This window comes from Numida meleagris, chromosome 3, assembly GCF_002078875.1.
Source record: "Numida meleagris isolate 19003 breed g44 Domestic line chromosome 3, NumMel1.0, whole genome shotgun sequence".
NCBI classification, from domain to species: domain Eukaryota; kingdom Metazoa; phylum Chordata; class Aves; order Galliformes; family Numididae; genus Numida; species Numida meleagris.
In genome coordinates this window covers 39,915,848-39,937,902 of record NC_034411.1, presented here as the reverse complement: position 1 = coordinate 39,937,902, position 22,055 = coordinate 39,915,848, and the positions used below count along the sequence as shown (strand labels likewise).

The 22,055-nt window shown below is 42.3% G+C and overlaps 1 protein-coding gene and 1 long non-coding RNA gene across 2 annotated transcripts in view; both read right to left on the bottom strand.

Moving 5' to 3' along the window:
- Positions 1-22,054, bottom strand: part of EGLN1 (egl-9 family hypoxia inducible factor 1) — a gene marked incomplete at its 5' end in the record, with an annotated part of 29,370 nt that extends 7,316 nt beyond the window's left edge. The window contains one exon of the mRNA XM_021390467.1: positions 21,617-22,054. Within this exon, the coding sequence (XP_021246142.1) occupies positions 21,617-22,054 (438 nt within the window). The remainder of the gene's footprint in view (positions 1-21,616) is intronic.
- Positions 789-21,546, bottom strand: LOC110395922. Its single transcript, XR_002436684.1, has 2 exons — positions 11,930-21,546; positions 789-11,752 (listed from the first exon to the last, which is right to left on the bottom strand). It is a non-coding gene; the product is annotated as an uncharacterized LOC110395922 (long non-coding RNA).

The window sequence follows — 22,055 nt, the reverse complement described above, 5'->3', positions numbered from 1 at the left end:
TAGCCCATCTTACTCAATTACTCCAAGTGCATTTTTTGCTTGTGTTTTACACTGTACATAGGAGGTCTTTGAACTTTTGTTGAAATACGTCTATGCGTACAACAAAAACATCCTTTTCATTCAAGAAGGGAGAAATTTCAAAGAGGCACTGAACAGTGAAATCTAATAACCCGAGGACATTAAACCATTTCCAGTACAGTAGTACTTATACCTATGTAAATTCCTATGCTGCATTGTCTAAGATGATGGAAAGACTACTGCAAAGTGATTCACTTCATTAGAATCCTGACATTTGTATGTGCACAGGAAACAAACTGGACATGCTGCTCACTGATGGTCTGATCAGCTCGATCAGGTCCCAGTCTGCAAGCATGGCCCATTTGTGGTACAGCACATCTGCACATCTTTAGCTTTTCCTGGAAAAAAATAATAATTCCAGGCTTTTGAAAGAGATCAGATCAAAGTTTTCCTGGCCAAGGAATTTCATGTATACTCTGCCATCACGGTAATCAGACGTCTGCAGAGACAATGCAACTTCCATGAAAAGCCTTAACAGCAATTTCAGAGAAATGCAAAAAAGCAAAAATCAGATACACTATTAACCTCAGTGAATATTTGGTTTTGGAAAAAGACTTAAACTCAATGATACCCCGTGCAGATTTAGCCTGGTTGTAACAATTTGTAGTCAGACCCCCCAGATTTCCAAACTTATACCACTACTCTGTAAAATATCAAAAATAGTTTTCCCATTAAAATGTTAACTGTGAAAATGTATTCCAAAGTTATTATTTCAAATGAGGAGTATCAGTGCTTTTTTTTTTTTTTTTTTGCTTCTTTACACTCCAAATTTAACCTTTTTTCTCTTTCTTAATGGTAACAAGTAAAGCTTTCCAGTTTGCATTAGTTCCAAGAAACTGCTCTGAGGAGGCTCAAACAGTAAAATATTTGTACACAACTTGTAAACAGAATGGATTTTGCTAAAGCAGCAAACATTTTAAACCTTCACTTACAGATATACTGTAATAAGAGAAGAAGCAAAGCTTTGGTAGATCTGTCTAGGACCTTTGAGAACATGTTTGCCAAACTGTTCACATGAAACAGAACTAACCACGCTTATACAGCATTACACTACAAGTACTCAAAAGTACAACACTTAAATATACTTGTAATTTTAATGTTAGGCATTTCAGTTTCTCAGTTCCTTTACTGTAATCATAGTATAGTCATCATTATAGCTCTCATGTTACGTAAACATACTATATATATCAAATAATGTGACCTACTATTTGGCAAAGCCATTACTTATCAGTTTTGCTGCAGGAAGATAAACCCACAAAATCAAAACAGTGAGTTAGAGATACCAAGTAATGTAATAAGGGTTCTGTAATTTCCTCTCTTAGTGAGAAAAATGGAACAAAACAAAGTGAAGCTGGGCTGGAAGAGGAAGGTATTTGGTTTCCACTGAAGCTAGCCCTCTCGAAGAAAGGCCCATGGACCAGAGCCCCTGCTGCACTCTCGTGGAGCACACACAGTGCTGGACACAGATCCTGAGTTTTGCTGGATCCAAGCCTGTACCAGCATTCCTAACAAAACAAATACTTTCAGTTTTGCTGAGAGTTATTGTGAAAATCAAATGCTGACATTCATTATTCCTCTACGCCCATGAGAAGCAGCTGCTCTAACTCATTCAGAATGAAGAAAAGAGGAAGGCAGAGTAGCCGGAGCAGTTTCAATTCCCTCTGAAATCACAAGGAGTCAGACTCAGATATGGGAACGTCTCCAGGCATGTAAGTGACCTATCTGTCAGTGCCTTGAAAGACCCTGGAGTTAGAAGTTCAAAAAGCACACAGTTCCCAGGTCTTTCTAGCCAACACCCTATTTTTTCCAACCTCAAAGTTGGTGAAGAAAGAGAGGACCAGCAGTTGGAAAGTCCAGGGGCAACTCCAGTTGCTGTCAGCTAAACGCAAAGATCAGCCATACTCCGTGTTAGAAATGTTTTGTACCTTCTGAGTCTGTCACTGACACTTAAGAAAACAACAACAAAAGCACTTGTTTTTGACTTTGGAGCCTGAAACTTCGGCTATCATTAACCGCAAGAGTGAGTTCTGCAGCGATAAGTTATCTAATATGCATTTGTTATAACGGTAACAATGACTCAGCCTTTAGCGAGAAACTGGAAAGCAAACAAACCAGCCCATCAGCCAGCATGGCACAATGTATGTCGTGTTCTCCAGTTAGCGTGACAATTCCCTTTCCCCAATTGAACTGCGATAAGGAAAGTAACAAACTTAACATTTTACAGGACTCATGAAATGTACTGCCTTGTGGAACAATGCAAAGCGAGCTGGCATCAAACTGCCATGTACTGCAAGATTACTCACATTTCTCTTCTGTGGGAAAGGACAGAAAAGTTACCCGCGCAAATAATGAAATCACGTACTTTTCAGCTATTTTACAATACACATAAGCATGCAAATATGTATGTCAGGAAGAGAGAAAATTTGGGTTTGTGACTTTTTTTTTAAATGCTGTTAATGGCAGCCAAAAAAACCAGGCATTTGAGATCACAATGTCCAATTCCTTAAAATTTTATACTCAAAACAATAAAGGTGTCAGCTCTCCAAAACAAAGCCACCTGTCTTGTCAGTTCTCCCATAAAAATTACCAGGAAATTTGACTCAAGACATTGCTTCCATTTTCATAACAGACAAGGTCTCCTCTTTTGTGCTTCTCAGACATTGTAGCTTTTAAGTGTTTGGTCATCTTAAATACATTCTGTGCAGAAGTGAAGTCACCTACTGGACTCCTCCGCAGAACTCTTTAATCCAGCAGCACTCTGCCTGAGCACTCATGCCTAGCACATGAGCGCTGTCCTAAGATACCCTCTGGAATTTATGAGTAATTGAAAAAGCATGAAAGCACCCTCACTGCTCTGCAATCAGCACAACTTGTGTCTGTCAAATGAAATTAATCACACACTTAAGCAGCTGCTGATCACTCATTCGCACGCATTCTGCTTCCAAGGGTTCAACTCTGGAAAACGAACTGTAGGTTATCACCCCAAGCAAGCAACATTAAGTTGTTAACAGAAGAACTGAAACCACAGATCTTTTTGCTACGCATCGCCATCTTTAGCATGCCAAACCTCACTGTAACTAGTGATTAAATGAACAAAGGCAGCAGAAAGAATAATCCATCACCCACACAGTTTTGTTCACTCTGCAAAGAGGTATCAGATAAGACATTTGACTTTGGCAGGCGCAGCACTGCAGCAGAAAGTGTGAGTTCAAGGGGAAGCATCCCCAGCCACGTTCACCACGTATGACAGCCTAACCCCTAGATAAAGAAAAGAGTTGCAGGTAAACAGACTGAAGCTTTTTCCTCTCCTCTCCTCTCCCATTCGTCCGACAGCTGGCTATCGGTAAGCATACCATTCCTTAAAAGAAGAAAGCACTAATAACAAATTCGTAGAAAAGGTAGGAAAATACAATTTACATGATAACACAAAATTCCTCCAGGAAAATTAAAAAACAAAAACTAAACAAAAATAAATGGAGAGAGGACATGTGTTGTGTCATATAACTTTATTGTTTAGCTCAGATTAAAGAAAACTGCATCAGTCAAGGAGATGTCACTTTTGCTGTTTGCTGAAGGAACTAAAAATCCCAGAGAGCAAAACAAGACGTCTAAATGCAAGACTGATGACTTCCTAAAAAAATTTATCAGATGCTCTCACAAAGACTTGAATAGAAATCTTCAGTGCAGGTCATCAGACATATTATTCAAAGAAAAAACACCCACTAGAATGAAGAAGCAAAGTAAAGAATAAAACATCTGACTTGTCCCTTTGTCATCTATCTAATGCAACTCTAGTTCAAGTACTTGTTCATCCCTGTCAAACAACAGTTCTGAGGAAATATATTTCTGAGGAAATATACCGTGGTTTCAACACACATCAGCCCAAGATTTTTTGCAAGGTGTACAAAATAACAACTGAACTGAAAGAAAAAAAAGCCTACACTGGTACAATTTGGTGTGAGCACAGTCAAGATTATTGACTTCAGCATGCTAATGTGGTACAACTTGGCCTGGATTCATATGTTTTCTACTGCAGATTCTTCACAATCAGAGACAGAAACTTTCAACAAAGGCTATGAACTGGAAGGAACTATTAGGTCTATCCAAAACAGAGGAAGTTTAAAGTGGCAAAATAAACTCTTTGGGACACAGCTAATCCAAGGATTTCAGCACCAATGTTCATCTTCCAAACAAGTCTTTATGCTGATCTACTCCATTATCCAGCAAATAAGGCCAGAGAACCAGGTGTTTACAGTAGTCAAAACTGTGTAACTAGAAAAGCCAAAGAGAAATATCAGCATCTGCATCTTTCAATCACTGTCAGCTGGAGAACCTATGAGAAGAGAGCAAACTTGTTATCTATGGGCTTAAAAGCTTAAACAACCGTGGCTCACATGTCCATGAGTGAGACTGGGAATCTCTAAAGTTGAGTTAGAAACTAACAAAAACAACAGACCCAACCCACTCTAGCAGCTCTGAAGCTCTCTCTCTTAAGTTACCACCACAGGCATCCCATTTGTTTATTAGCAAAGGAGAACAACTTTTATTTTCTGCAGCATTTTTCTCCGCAGATAGGCTAAAACCACCTAATTGCAGTTAAAGAAAAAAAAACAATACAAGAATCCTACTTAAAACCAGCAGCTATCTGGATCACATTCTGGCAAGCACACAGCAAGCAGCTCTTCTAGGAAAAACCAACTGAAGGTGAGGACGAGAAGTGTGGGTCAGCCCAGGCCATGGGGAGGCTGTGAAGGCAGCAGCAGGAGTTTTATCAGGAGAGTGGGTTTGGCAAAGCTGCCTGCTCTTGAGCTGGCACGCTGAAGGCAAACTGAACAAAGTCGAAAAACAAACTCAGATAGGTAGGGAGAGAGGGAAAACAGAGCTGAAATAACTTCTTGCACTATTAATAGAACCAGCACACAGCTACGTAGGTGGTTTATGTTTTCCATGAACTTCCAGGCAGCTCAGAAAGTAATGGCAGCCTGACCTAATTCACCCTTTCCCACACCTTTCAGCGCAAAGGCGACTGCAAGGTTTCCAGTTGCTTTGGTAGAACTGTATTTTGTAAACAGGCCAAAAAAAATAACTCAAGTAATATAATATACCACCAAGTTCGGCACAACCAATAAACACTCTTACCACTTCTTTCTAACTTTCTAATAATATTTAAAAGATATCATATGAGAAATCACATGATTTCTCAGTTCAGAGAAAGCTGTGCCCAGTCAGCAGTCTGGCTACTCGGCTGCAGCCTGCTCAGTTTCTCCCTGAGTTAACTTACTCCTTTACTCATTCCAGCTGCCTTCAGTTTTAAGGGACAACTACTTACTTGAAAGACTCACTTCAGCCCCTCTAATAAATTGAGGCTCATCAGAAAGCAGAAATACTCACGCTGTTTCACTGGCCGCATTCAGCTCACCCACACCTCTGAATTAACGCCAAAGCCCCTGCACGTAGCAGAGACATTGCTCAGTAAATATGCCAAGCACTTCTTGCTGTAGCTGAATGGGAGTCAGCACTCCCTTTTCAATGCTCAATTCAAATAGCACTCAACAGCAAGATCACATGAAGCTGGTTTCCAAATATCACTTCTCTCATGCACACATGTTCATAGGTTTTAGGAAATTTTCATGAGCTCTTAAACCAATGATAAAATTTGCATGCAAACTTGGATAACTAATCAGTTTTTCCCCAATGGCATAGAAAGAAATGCTGTTGCTCAAGTCTGATATTCAGAAGATGAACGTGGGATATGTTCACACTTTACCAAACAAATCCAATAAATATTAAAAATAACACGTGGGAAGGAGAAGCTCCCATAAAACAATCAAACAGGAGCCATTAACCTTGGGGAGATCTTGAAGATGCTTGGAAGGCTAAACAGAGAGCATTTCAGCAGAGCCCTGGGGAAACCGCGGCAATCGGAGAAACACCTCCAAAGGTGAACCGATAAGTGACCGAAACCAGTGTTATAGGCACAAAGAGCAGGAAGATCTAAAACTTGCTTCCTACCTCCCAGACAAGAATTTTCATGTTTTTACAGCCCCCAACTAGTCTACTACTTAACTGAGGTAACAACACTTAAATATTAACAAGGTTCTCACTGCTTTTGTACACTCAAGCTTGTCACCAGTATCAAATGTCCAAATGCAGAGAGATCACCAAGCCAGTTTGCAAACTCCAGGGGAAAAAGTGCAGGTGGTATCTTCCTTAATAGTTAACACACCGGCATTTTCCAGGCTGCTAGCCAAGATGTGTCTTTTCTTAAAGTTATGCCAGCTTAACTTAACCAAAAGGTTTTGTTTTAAAACTGAATCAGTGAAATCAGTGCAAATACCCTTGCAGTCCTCCAATCTGATTAAGATCTGGCTTCCCTTAGCTTAATCTAATTCCTTATTAGCAAAATAAAACTGGGTTCAATTAATAAAGCCTACAAAGAGTTGTGCACTGGCTTAAACAGGATTATTTTTTTTAAAGTAAGGTTTATCTAACACAACTCTGAACATAAACAATGTCTTCAAGCTTACAATACTCTTATCCCCTTAAAAAAAATAATAACGAGCGCATTTGAGCTGCTGTTTACAGATGCACTTGAAAGCATTAATAGCTTCCCTGACGTTCAACATACACGGTTTGAGTTTTAATACTGCAGTCTACTGCGAACCTGAAGTCAGCAACCCGTAACAAACAAAACCAAATCACAGCTTCCCAAAGAAGGGAAATGAAAGTTACTGTTACCAAGGACAGAAAGTTATCTTTCAATAGCGCAGGCACGAGCACAAAACTCCACTTTGCAGCTGAGAAAGGTGTTTAAAGCCTAATCTGTCCACAATATGATTAAGTAAGTTGACCAATACACTTTCAAACAACTGTTAAAAAGTGCAAAATACATTTGAAGAATTGGCTGGCCTCCACACATAACTCCCCGTTCTCTCCAAGAGAAGCAGACTAGTGACTCAGTGTTTTGGCGCTGTGTAAAAATGACAGAGAAATAAGTCAATCAACACAAATTTTAAGAGTCTGTTTTTAATTTAACATCATGACTGCTTTGAAATGCATAACACCATCAAAAAATAGTCTGAAAACACTTTTTTTCCAAGAAGAGGCAGAACATTCTGCTTTTGCATGACTCCAGTCAACTTACTCATCATTAACCATTCAGAAAAAGTACAGGGAAGCAGCATCTTTAAGAACTAAAAATAACACAACACTGAAACAAATTACGATAGTGCACTAAAATAATAAGAGGTTAAGTGTCATTCAGATATACTACTTAAAATATATTCTTACAGTGTTTTGTGCAGACCAAATTTTCAGACCTAACCACATGATACCAGCAGACACACTGATGATTTTGTCTTGAAACAATTATTTTGTTTCCACTTTAAGGAGCAAAATAATCAGGAAACTGCAATTCAGCTTGCAGGAAATATTTCTTTATATAAAAATTTGAATGTTGTGTGACTGCACAACAAGATACTAATGGGATTGTATCTTCAGCAGTTAGCCAGATAGGAAGGTATTTGTATGCTGTAAATATCTTAAATTTTCAGCGCCTACATAAAGCACCCAAGTCAAGGTCTTAGCATCCATAAAATGTAATCTATAGAAGGATTTATTGCCACAAATGTTACATGGACTGAAAATGATTTTAAAATAATGTTCAATGATTCTTGCAAGGGGTCATGGAGTATTCAGCAATGCCCATAGTATTCTCAGCTTGACATCGTACACTAAAGGATTCACTCCTAATTTAAAATAATTATCTGAATTCTAGAAGTATTTATAAATTATAAAAATGAGTAACTACACAGTGAAATATTAACAGACAAAGTGCTGCTTTAATTATAGAAACCTTTTGTGGAAGTCATACTGAGGTTGAAAGCCAAATAACAGCAAATAGTCTGTAATACGCTTTCAAATGATCTACAATTTATATGCGAGAAATGCTGACTCTGTCCACATTGCTTTTCATGAGCTTCCACACGTAAATCGTCTCTATTCAAGCTCTTCTATACAATCTCACCACCACAACATAACAGGGTCTCTCTCACAACTGGTATAAACAATATTTTGGGGTTTTGGTTTTAACCAGATGACTCTGCGTACAGAGTTCAAACATAAACTGCCACCATATAAATTCATCTGTGTTCAACTCACAGCATAGCTGGTAGAAAGTCCTGAGAAATAGCTATGGCCACACAGAATTATAGGCTGATCACAAATGCCAGAAGTAGGTCTTATGATGTTGACATCAAGTTATTAATTCAGCTTAGATAAGCATTCAGTGGCAGTAAACCCAACCCTGAATACCTCCAAGATGATTTCCACATGAGAAATCAAAACAAAGGTAGAAACACACAGGCCACAGACACTGGGACAGACAATTTGTTTTTCACTGCCAGTTTCACACGCAGAGTAAAGTGCCACAAAGCCAGCCCTGGGCACACAGGGCCAATGACCATCAGTTCCCATACGTATCTGCCGCTCCTGCTTGCTGCCGCACTACCAAGCCCACACAAGTGCGTGCTGTGACAGGAAAATCTACTCAGGCACAATGAACTCCCTGACAAGACTGGCTCAGGAATGTGATGTATTTGCTTTACGAGTACGTGGCCATGTGCACAAGAGAAAGATCTGAATGTACCAAGCTCTGACTCCAGGCAGCCAGAAAAGCTTGAGGGAAATGCCTGTCCCGACCTAGTCAACACAGAAGCTCCACTGTCTCCTTCAGCACCAATTTTACAGTACAAACCTACAGCAAATTTAAGCTCGCAGCAACAATAGCATTTCTGGTTTATGAACTGCTGTTGCTCATACAGGCTTTCCCAGTCCCCCTAAAAGTCACCTCCTAACCGCTTCTGTCCCAAGAGACCAAAAGAACAGTATAGTGGACAGCACACACCACTTTCCTGCCTTGGGAGAAATATGTATAACCCAGTGCATTACCAACTATCCACTGATCAAAAGGCACACACCTGGCTCACTCCAACTCCACTTACACATAGCATTATGAAACTGCTAGGAAAATCTTACCTGGATTGGCTAAAAAAAAAAAAAAAAGCACTAACTACTTTCCTCCTTCCTTCTGCTTCAATAAGGAAAATGTTTTATATCCTCACCAAATTATTTACCCTTTCTAAAAGGCAAGTAGGTTCCTCTGCAGGTAACTTTTTCTCTGTAAATAATAACTAGAAAAGAAAGTCAAGAATCTGCCAAGATTCCTGTCAATCACGTTGCTGTAACTGTCACTCCACAAGTTCCATGGTCAGATGCACGATGCTAATCTCAAACGTCATATTTCCCACTCCGGTAATCAGAAAGTAGCTGAACCAAGACCTTGCAGAAACGTCATTTTTTTTTAAGGATGTACCCAACAATCCTGTTACGGATAACTGTTTTGGCAAACCGAAGGACAGCTATGTCTTTACAACATCCTGTATTTGCTGAGGAAAGACTGTATGGATTCGGACTCAGCCTAGATCAGGGGTATCATGTCAGACCACCAGAACAGATCTAAAAGATGTATTTATGGAACCCACATGCAAGATATGCAGAGCGTAAGTTTTACTTTTCAAAGCCTATTCCCTGCTTAAGGTTGTAACCAAGAAAAGGAAAGAAATAAAAACTGTACTCAAGAACGTAAATTTGGAAACATCCTGAAATAACAGATACGAATTCGCCACTGTCTTATGCGGCAGCAGTGGAAATCACTGCTGTAAAGATGATATACAGTGGAGAAAAAAAGATGGAGAGAATAGCAACACTGCCACAAGTAAGTATTACCAGATGGCAAAAAATAACACTGAGTATCACAAGAGCTGAAGTGAAACAACAATTGGTTCTGCAAAATACTAGATTTCTCTACAAGAAATAAACTTCCTGCTCAGGTCAGCAGGCAACCACTATGCATTTTAGAGTTGGCAGAAATGGACCTTTCAGCCACAGACTGTATTTTACAATGAAATTTATCTACCATTACTAAAAATAAGTACAGGCTCTTCTAAAACATGAATGTATTATTTAATATCAATGGTGATTAATAGCTTCTGAGTAAGAGACATTTCAGGAAATTTCATGTGGACAGGCAGGTGATTTACTAACTTCTATTAAATGTAGTGGATGGCTCCATATCTCTACAATAAGGAGAATACAGCCTCCAGAACCGACTTTGTATTCTGCCTTCATTTGACCTGAGATACGCAACCAAAGATGGGAAAAAGCCATTTTGAAATGAGAGCCTGACAGAGGGGAAAGAGGGAGGAGAAGGAAGAGCAGGCAAGAACTCATGGAACGCAGTGGCACTTGCCAAACATGCACTGCGATAACAAAGAGGAACAAGTTCCAAAGCACAAGTTTTAATTGTGCCTGCCCCATTACTAAACCCACAAAATCAAATTGCAAGAACTAATAACTGAGATACCCCAGAAAGCCTCAGCTGTGACTGCTTTTCTGCACCCTCCACCCCATTAAACAACTACAAAACATCTTGGATGTAAGAGGCTACTATAAGCACACAGAATTGTGATTGAAAATAAGCAAAAAAAAAAAAAAGCCCCCACTACATGGACAGCACACTACTGCCATGCTCATATCTACTCGCTGGGTTCAAAAGGCAGTTCAGATAATCTCTCTCCCAGATAAAATGCTGACATGGAATGCACGCTGCGGCACTGCAGAAAACTAACTAGAAACAAATAATCAATTCAAATTGCAAGTGCTGTAACAGTACATAACTGCAGGGCTCCTAACAAAATTCTTCCACTAGTTTTAGCTGGAATCGACTTATTTAGCGCTTTAAATAATTAATTAGCTTTTTGCTGGAGGGTGGGTACACACAGAACTGTTAAAATGAACACTGAGCTTGTATTTAATTGTAAGTTCTCCAAGGGAAAGCATTGTTTTTGTATGCTTTATTCATACGAGCAAAATGGAATTCAAGCCTATGGGCAGTAACACATAATGTTCAATGGTTACTAAAGAACTTCTAAAAACTAAATACACAAGTAGGACAACAGAGCATACAACGCCACATGAAAACACCACAGGCCAGGATGCTGGCCTGAGCCAGCAGCATCCCTGGTCCTCCACTCTGAACAGCAGCCCTGCCCTCAGGCAGACTGACTGGTCTCCCACCTGAAATGCAAAGAAGCCCTAAAGCACGAGCCTGGATTGCATTTAATTTCCAGGACCAACACAAGCAACACTATGCAGTTACATGTGTTACTAGCGTTGTCTTTGCGTGGGTGCATCTTCAAAGTAGCAGGATGTGTGCTTACAAAGAGGAAAAGGCATAGTAAAAGCTAAAACTCACAAACGACACCTCTGGAATGTTCTTGTTGCAATGGGATAAGATTAAGCTGAAAATAAAGTTAGTTAATCCTATCTTCATCTGTGTTTCTCGTCCTGCAGGTCAAAGTTTTTCGTAGTTTTTAAAGATAAAATTCTAGGATTAAATGGGTTAAAACAAAAAGTTTCTCTTGTTTATACCTACCCCACTTAGAATATAATTTTGGCCAAGCCTTTGGCTCATGAGAAGTTACCACTCCCGTTCTCTGTTTTCTCTAAGGAAAATGACAAAGTCAGGACATCAGTCTAGAACTCCTGTGTTGTTCTTGAGCCTGTGCCAGGGTTAGAAGGCCTCAGGGAGCCACTACATGTCATTTTCCCCAGGCTGTAATGGAGATTTGGTCAAGGCATTAATTTTGATGCAAAAATTAGAAAATTTTAAGTATAAAGCACTTTTAAGTATGGCCCTTACTCCCAAGGCATTCTAAAGTACTAGAACAGACGAATGCAAATAGCAATAAAACCAAGACTTGAAGTAGCAATTTCATCATAGCAAACTAACCTCTGTTCAGTGAAAAACAACAGCTCCCAACAGGATCCCCACAGGGTCTGTACTTTTCACGTGACCAGGAAGAGGGAGGGAGTAGCAGGCCAGCAGCATTTACACGCAATAAGGAAATACACTGTGGGAACCATTCCAACACTGACTGCAGAAAGGTGCACAGGAGGTTAGAATGATATCAAGTATCTGGACAACAAAACTGCAGGTGTATTCAGTAAAGAGGAAGTGCAAAAGAGGGATTAGCAGACCCACAAAGCTGCACAAATGGGCAACAGGAATGTACAGAGGTATAAAATGATACCCAGCTGAAGAAATGCTAAAAAGACTGCAATTCTTCAGTTTAGGAGGGAAAAAGCATCAGCTCAAAAATGTATGAAATGAAGCATCAGACTTAAATCCATGAAAGATAAAACTACTGCAAAATGAGCTCTCACAACAAAGAATCTTGAAGACATTGAAAATCGTCAGGCTGTAGGCTTTAAACAAAAGGAAGTTCCTTCCCCATCTAATCAAACTGCAGGACTCATTGTTACAGGATATCACAGAGGCCAAAAGTACAAATGGCTCTTAAAACCAAGATTACGTAAATTAATAGCAAGTACGTCCATCCATCCGTGCATACTAAGAGCAGTAGTCCAGATGCAACCTCTGGCCAAGAAAGTCCTTGCATTGCTGGAAGCTAAATACAAGCATCATTTTGTCAATATTTTGAAGCTTCACCTACACACTGATTATAGATTACTTATGATAAATGCATGATGGTATGAAGAGACCACATCCCTAGGTGAAAACGAGACTTTTGGTAGGGAAGAACTCTAACAAACACCAGAAAGCAAATTGCAAGAATCTGGAACAAGATTATTTAGACTGCAAGAAGGGTGTAAGCTTCCAGCAGAAGAAATCCTTAGTATTCGAACAGCATCAACAGCTGTTCTAGACGTAGCTTCATCGGAAATTTTGTTCCCAATAAGACTGGGTATTCTTCAGAAATACTTCAGATGAGTACAACTCCATCTGGCTTCAGTTTAGAACTAAAGATGATCAACTGGCATCTCACAAGAGGCAGGCACTCCTTTCTTTCAAATGCAGTCCTTGCAGAGGATAGCCCGCTGGAGGGGTGTCTGCACTGCCAAATACCCAGCAGGGCCCAGAAATTGAGCAAAGCCTCACACTCCGCATGCACAGCAGGGTCAGGCAGCCCTGCCCTCAGTGCCTGCTCCTTCTCCATCCACTCAGCAAGCGAGGGCTCCATCCCAGCAGCCCAAGGTCTCAAAGGGACCATAGGCAGGAGCAGCAGGTATCTGTGGGAAATGCAGATGAAAGAAAAATGGACAGGATTAGCAGGATGGAGGACCACAAGCTCAGGGCTGCAGGGTTTTGATCTGTATAACAGCCTGAAAAAATACATGAGCCTGACCCCTGCCTGTTGAGAGGTTCCCTCCGTATACTTCTGTGAAACGTGTTAAGTGGGCGGCATTTTTCTTGGGTAAACTAAAACATCCTGAAAATAACTTTGTCCAGATATCTGTTATGAATTTACTGCACAAAACAGAGTAAATAATATGGAGAATATTAAAGTAAAGCACTTTTTGATAGTTAGTGGCTTTGGAAGTGCCTGCTGCTCTAAGTTCAAAAGGATCCCTGGCGTACGATGCCCTCTCACTATAGAAGAAGTCCACTTACAAGCCTCAAAACACTTTTAAACAGAGATGAGCCTGCTCTATAGGTAAGGAATTGATTTCACTTTCCTTAAACTTTTGGTTAAACCAACTTGTGAAGCACACACATTCTTAAAAACAGCAGGCTGCACTAAGCCAGGACTGTGTGATGGGCATGGGTTAACTGTAAAACAGCTGAAGTGGGAGAAAACTGTCATTAAGCTGCAGCAGAGACTGCGGCACAAATACCATCTGCACAACGAAAAGGGATCCAAGGTAGGAATCTTTCAGACTGTTTTAACCAACTTCAATGATACGATGCCAGTGAAATAGGCCTGCTGAAACTGAGCGAGTTCAAGATGCCCTTATCAACTGGCCACAGCTTCCGTTCTCACAGTGGCAAGGCTGTTTGCCAGCTGCTCCAACAACAATGCAGCAGCCAACCGAAACCAGAAGGGCCCGACGCCTTCAGCTGAGTACCAGCCACACACAGCAGAAGCTGTTCACACAGCCTGATGACCACAACAAGAGCAGATGTCTGAACAGGACAGAGAGCAGCAACAGGAAAAATATGCCGTTCATCAGCTCTGAGCTGCTTATTCTATTCTTAAGATTTATTGCTTTAATTTAACTAGTACCTTCAAAGACATTTCTAACTACATATCTGTGGCTTTCTGAACTACATTAGCACGGAAATAACAGACCCTGGCACTCCAGCAGGTCAGCAAGGCAGAGAAAGTGTATGCCCAGAGAAGCCTTCATCCCCCACCACTTCACCAGCAGTTTTGAGCTGTCACAAAGAGATGCAGATTGACAATACAAGCGCCTCTCATAAACAGATTTAAAATATATTTACAAAAAAGCAAATTAAAAAACACTCAGGTCTTCAGCTGGTTTATTGCATCTAAAGCTTTGTGAAGTCATCTGACCACATTACCATCAATTCCCATTAGCTGTACCCCACATGCAAGGCCTTTATGCATATGTTAGGGCACCTTGCATACAACACATACATTGCTGCCCTACATCACACACATCCATACACAGGCAGGCGCTCAGATTCCTACCCAATACCTATTTATAACATTATATGCTAACAAAAATACTCTCGAGTCATTTCAAGTTAAATACCAAAGAACAAGAAAGTCTTCAAGTGCACACAGCTGTTACGTGCATAAAGGCACTGCTCTATTTTTGACAGACACTGTCCTGGAACAGTGAGTGAATTAGCTTTCAACCTGAAGCTTACGACTGCAACTTACCAGCTAGTTCTGGAACAAACTCGCACTGAAAATATGCTTGATCAGCTATGGTTAACGAATAATCTTTGGGAACTGGGAGGAGTTTACAAGGACTTAATGAGCACAAAACGACGTTTGAAAAAGGCCACAAAGACCAGCATTAGTTCCCCTTAAGTGCGTAATAAGTAAATCATGAACGTGAAAAACAGAAAGTATATCATAAATAATGATTACTCCATTTAGTTAGCAGTAGCTAGAAAGTCAAACAACTCTACTGCTTTGGGGGTAGGGCAGGCAGCACAGTGCATCAAGGCAGCAACACCATCAGAAAATCAGTGACGCCACCAAGAGGAAAAAGTTAATGACCCACTGAACACAGAGGTCACTCGTGTACAAACCACAAAGCTACACGTGCATCTCTGAAGCAGATTTTTAGTCGTTGCTAACTGCAGCTGTACAGCCCAAAAGGACTGGAAAAACAGCATGCAACAAGCCAACCCAGCACTTCACAGCTATCCTCGTGCACCAAGGAATGGAGAGGAAATGGGACAATAAAAATAAAGCAGTACTAAAACTGTCCACTTCAGACCCAGCCTCTGCAGCTAGAGAGATGGAGCAAAGGGACAAGGCCGGGCAGGGATACCCCCACCCCCACTCCACAATGATTCACACTGAAAAGATTCAGAGATAATGTTTTCTTTCTTGTGTATATTCTATTGGGGAAGATCAGTAAAGCTTTTGTATAAAACTGTCACAAGGAAGATTCTTGAAGGATAGAACAATATGTTTCTGATGGCAGAAACTGAACTTCATACCAAACGTGCAAGGATAAAGGACAAAGAAAAGAAAGCATAAGAAAAAATGATACAGGAAACAAAGATTTCTTAATTCTTCTTCAAAGTTTCATGGGCATATTTTGAGATAATCAGTCCCTAACTGTTAAACTAAGGCTGTAGTTTGGCAAACCCTTTAAGCTGGCATAAATTAGCATTGCTGTTGAAAGAAAGTCTCAGCATCTGCCAGTCCCCTGCGCCAGCACAAACATCCAAACACTGAACCAGGAGCACTTTTGCCAGTTCATTTTTCGGATGGATCAGTTCCCCACACCAGTTCACAGGATGGCCATTTAAATACTTGTACCAATAAAGAAGACTAATTCTTCAGCCTGAAGTGCTCAGTAAACTACAGACTAAGTCACAAGGATACGGAAAAGCCGACAAGAGTCACAGGTGGTGCTCCCCACCCTTGGACACATTATATCTACATGACACTTCAGTTACGATCACCACACTAATAGGTACAGAGGGTTTTTACTGTTATTTCTTATTGACAACTGTACCCACATATGCACCTGCTCCTGGAGATCAATCTGCAGGGAAAACTAACTTGGTACCCTGGTACCCTCAAAAGCCTTTAATCCATCTTTTAATTTTCACTGGCCTTAAGCAAGTGTCATTTCTGGACACTCTGCTTCTCAATCAGAAGATCGTTTGCATTTAGAAATAACAGCCTTTTGAGACCCAAAACACAAGAAAGGACAAATAAAATTGTACTTAGCTCAGAGCTTTAGCCCAGCAGGAATGTAAAGTCTGTGGGCTGCCCTAAGTATCCATGAATCACCACATAATCCTTCGCTGAACAGCACACATGTCTAGAAGAAAATGCAACTGCCAACAAAAACACCATCAGGAAGAAAAATGCTTAAGCAAAAGTGTCTATAACACTCAATCAAGTTCAAGAAATGCAAGCAAGTATTGAGAGACTGAGAGAGACCTAGCCACTCTTACCCACAGCTCAGTGGCCAATTCTGGCCCATGCGAGCACCCATTACTAGCAAATTATACCAGCAAGTTTGCTACCCAGAAATTAATAAAATGTAAGAGTGATGCAGAATGATCTCTAAAAATGGACATGCCACAGGCAGATTGAAGGGAAGCTCTTCTCCTCCACAGCTGTTGCTCTGCCTTAACCTCACCTTCCCTCTGCCCCATCCCTGTCAGTGTTTTTCAATGCCTGTGTGGCTGCCAAGTTCTTATTTCCCACCTTTGATTTTCACCTGCCATCTTCTCACTGCACGCATACTCACTATGATATCCTGCAGAATAAGATCTGGCGGAAAGAACACGCAGAAGTCTTGCTCAGATTTCTGGTACACTATTTTGAATGGTATCTGCAAAACTTGTGTCTTCTCTTGTTCCCTCTACCTCTGTTCAGTGCTACACCAGATACTGACAGCTTCAACAGCTCATCACTGCTTTTTAGCTAAATTTCTCTGTCCTTGGTAACGCTAATCCAGCCTCTTTGTAGGAAAGCTGCTACATAAATAAATGTTTCAATCAAAAAAACTCCTTTCCAGTTACTAGAACAGCTAACTGCAGGATGTGAGAAACCCATGTTAAACCGATGTTACAAGATTCATTTCTAAAGGAGCATTACTAACCTTGAAGGAAGTTACAGGACACAGTCAGAGCAGTCAAATCCAGAGCACTCTAGGTCTTCAGAAAGCTCCAGGACGCTCTAGTATGTAGCACCATATTGAAAATTGATCAGTACCCAGGAAATTACAAGCCGCAGATAAAGTATTTACAACCAGGTCAGTTTGTTTGAGATCAGAATGGGAGTAATTCAGCAACTTAAAAAAAAAAACAACAAAAAAAACCATGGGAGCAGGCTTGCACAGTATGCAGCCTATAAAGCAAATTTTTAAGCTGCTGGTGGCTGAGGAGCAGTGGTTGCACTGCCATGCTGCTAAAGATAGGACAGCATTAAAATTGAGCAGCTCGAGTTGTAGCTCTTCTATCAGGTCACAACGGAGTGGGAACAAAACAAAGCCTAGAAGAACACAATGGTGACTGCCAAACTGTCCATGAATTCTCCCCTCAATAAAAGGGGCAAGGTAGGGACAGGAGATGGGTAGCGTTGGGTGTGGGGAGAGCACGAATAGGAACAGTTTATGGATCAGATGCTTCTTTATATGGTGATTATTAGGTCCCAGCCTGTAATTACGATCTCCCAATACTACTGTAACACCAGTAAAGGATGCAAAGCTTCAAATCAGAAGTCTTAGCTAATCAGCAGAGCCTGCAATAGAGGAGAGACACATCTAGCAAAAAAAAAAAAAAAATCACAAAGCTTCCTTCTTATCAGCCTCCGTACAGAGAAGGAAGAAAAACCTTCTCACTTGAGTGAGATTCAGGAGTACTTCACCCCCTGGCTTTTGTGAGCAGGTTGGTGAGCCACCTTCAGCAGCTATCTAGGACAGGACAGGCAGGAAACAGAAATATGCGCACGTACAAGTGCAGCAGCTGATAAGAGAAAGGAAAGAAAATTAGCATCTGGGGAGAAGATGGAAGAAGAAAAACCTGGAAAACAACAGGAAGCAGGAGAAAGACACCAGAGTTCATATCTGCTGGGACTAGCCATGTTCTACCACAGGGAGGAAAAAAAAGAAAATAAAATCAGAGAATCCAGAAAGAAAGGGAATAGCAGAACAAAATAAGGAATGCAGTAAGTCAGGACTTCTGAGATGAGTAAATAGTGAGCCAGTGTGTTATACCTGCAACTGTATAGTCACTCCAAAAGCAGTCGGCCTGTTTATACCTACTACTATGCAGATACTTCTCAGGCTACAGAATGATCTGCCAACAGTCCAGGCTAGGTAGGACAACATCAGCTGGCCAATTTTAGACACCCGTTAGTTTAGAGAAAATCCAAACGTAAAACCTCAGATTTCTCACACTTCACCTTACTTATTGTCCTTTTCCTTACAGACTAGAACTAGAGAATGTGTATGGGTTTAAAATAGACTCTAGTAAAACAATGTACCCTTTCCCCCCATAGATAGATTTACATACCGTCCCTCTCTTGGCCTATATCTCAAGACTAACTTCCTTTCCCTTTTTCATAAAGTATCCAGAATCAGTATAGGCAATAGCAAGTTCAGTGGCATAACACTAGCCAGTATACAAGTTTAGCCAGAACTACATGTCCAACAATAACCTCGGTATCATCAATTCCATTTGATCTACTTCCCACTATCAAAAACAATTACCCTTGCTTGAAACCTTTGATTAACAATCCATTCATTCCTGTGAAAGAATTCAGCTGCTAGTTAAAGCTCAGAGAACAGAACCCTAAGATGTTACAGGTATATCTGGCCAACAAAATATTTTTGAAGAGACAGTCTAGAAAAGAGGTTAAGAATTTCAGTGCGCTATGGAGCGGATTTATTTATGATTCATTCCCTCTAGTAGGATATGCTTGTTTACAGAGCTTGGACTAGATCTGGTAAAGGTTAAAGATTCAATAAAGGCTCCTGTGACTGCTATGACACGATGCCAACCCTTGCACAACATTCAAAAACAAAGATGGTATTCTAAGAAGACACACCACTGAACCCAACAAAAATATCATAAAGAACAGGCTGCAAGTGGTTTGGGGCTTTTGGGCTTGTTTTATACATAAAAGTCTATTTAACAAAAATAATAATAAGGAAGTTGGACTTAAAAAAAAATACCCTTCAGAACCGTTGATACAAAATTGCCTTCTCAAAGCTGTAACACTGCACACTGGATTTCCCAGCAGATGAGGCCATGCTAGCCCCCACCCACACAGCTGCAGGGAAAGCAAGGCCCCAGGGGCTGGCATTCTTCAGGTGCTGGGAATTACCCGTCTCAGCAGTGGCACTGCACTCTGGTTTATTTAGCACCCTCAGTAAAACAGTACACCCAGTTCTCCACACACCTACTGAGCAAACCACAGTGTTGCAACATATGCATACAGTAGTAGTAAGATTATTTGGTAGAGTCCATGCATGTTGCGCTTTTATCCATTTTGGTCCTACTACTTGAAGTAAAACCAGTAAAACTTAGTATCGCACAGGGACAGGTTCTGTTAAAAACTGCTGCTGTGAGTGCATATCTAACAAACTCATTACGATTTGGAAACTGACTGTATTTGATTAAGTGAACTAAGAAATGCACTTGGCATGGTGAGCTAACACAAAAGCTTTGGAGTAACTCCAGTGTAGTACCAGCATCTCCACTGCACACTCACCTGTGCAGATAAGTACAAAACGTATATACACTGAAACTCCTGCAGGAATGAGATCCAACCTTGATCCAGAAAAAGCAGAGGTGAGAAGCGAAGAAAAAAATAGGACTTTCTCAATAACCCAGAGCTGTCTCCACGTTTCCATCCTCCCAGGGCCAGGAGCTCTGACAGGAGGTGTCAAAAAAGTTCCTGCCCCTGGGACCTACTCACTGTGGCAGAACAGTGGAGGGAAGGTGCAGGCCTCCACAGATGCACAAGAGAGGGTGGAAGTCACCACATCACCGCTACCTCTGCAGACATTGTGAACAAACACAGCCAAACTCACCAAGTCTGACTCTTCCACTGATCTGTGCAGCCCTCCTCACCAATGCATCTTTGCGTATTTGCGAGCTCACTGGTAAATCTGAGACAGTGATGGACAGATCTCCTTCCACTCTTGCTGAAGCTTTAGGAAACTGAGCTTTCCTGCAACACCACAAGCACTGATTCCAGGAGGAGATAAGCAAGGGAATGGGAGAAGACAAAAAGCAATGCAATTCTGTACCAGTGAGGAGCAAAGGGCTGCACCTGCTCTGATCCCTGGAAACACAGGGATTTATTTCAGCAGAGACTGAAAACCAAGAGGTGCTCAACAATCCCCACAACTGTACCGCTGCTCTATGGAAACGTGGAGCTTGCTGTATGAAGGGATTTTTCCCCACCCAGAGATTCCTTCTCAACTAGCAAAAGTGTCGCTTACTGCTTGGAGGTGCCAGATACAGCAGCCCAAGATTCAGCACTGCAGTTCCCAGTGACCCTTCCTACAGTCCTGGCATACGCTACTTACAGCAGTGCATCACTGTGCATGCAGGCAGAAGCAGCACTCCTCTTTGCTGCACAAAACTGAAGCCTGGAAGACTACAGATGTTTGTAGCACATGAGTCTGAAACACTGGCACCTTAAAGAATCGTAAAAGCCGGAGAAGACCACTAAGACCACCTAGTCCAACCATCAGCCCACCCCCACCATGCCCACTAACCACATCCCTCAGTGTCACATCCACACGTTTCCTGAACACCTCCAGGGATGGTGACTCCACCACCTCTCTGGGCTGCCTGTGCCACACTACTTCTTGAGTTAGGAAAATCCCAGCTAACAGGGTGGAGGAGAAATCCAGACCACGCTCCTGTTAGAAGCGTTAGCAGAGAACTGGTTCAACTGGAGGTTCACACAGATTGCATTTCAGAACGAAAAGAAGAAATGAAGAGTTCCCCCCACGTTCCTCTGTGGCAGGAGGTAACCGAGCGCACCCGAACAGACCCGGGGCTGTCTCTCGCTTCCCAGCTCTCCCCCTCCCGCTTCCCACCAGCTGAGGCCCCGCAGCTGCACCAACAAGAGCGCGTCTGTGCCGGGCCGGCCGCGCAGGGCGCCCCTCGGCAGCTCACTGCCCGCCTTATACTTGAACAGAGGTAGCAAATTGTGAAGGGGCTGAAAAGACAGTAATGAATATTCATTGCGGTCCTCCACGGAGGGCGCGATCTCATGCGGCGGACCTGAAGGGAATCGCCAATCAGGCGGACACAACGAGGCTCGGTTCTCTGCGCTCCGCACACGGGCAGGGCGGGCGCGTGCTGCGGCGCTCGCGGGGACGCGCGGCGCGGGGTAGCGCACGCGCGCACCGGCTGCCACGTGCGCGCGGGCACGGTCCCCCCCGGCCGGCGGCTTCTCGCCCCGTCCCCACCCGGTCCCGCACTCACTTTCGTCCTGCCGTTGATGCGGTAGTTGCCCAGCTTGCCGTTGCAGTGGCGGATGAGATCGTCCATGCTGTTCATGAGCAGGCGGATGGTCTGGCAGCCCGGCTCCTTGCCCTCCACCCAGGTGATCTTGTCGCCGCGGATGTCCTTGGACGAGTCGCTCTTCTGGCTGACCAGCTGCCCGTCGGTGAAGCGGCCGGTGTGATGCAGGGCGCGCACCTCTTGGGCCACCAGCCCGCCCAGCTCCTTGCCGAGGAAGTCGTCCACCACGCAGATGCCGTGCTTGTTCATGCAGGGCACGATGTACTCCAGCGCCAGCCGCTGCGGCACCAGCGACTTGGTCTGCCCGTTGGGGCGCAGCGCGGCCCCGCCGGGCCCCGCCTGCACGCCGCCCGGGTACAGGTTCGACTTGTCCCGGTACAGCAGCACCGCCTCCGCGGCG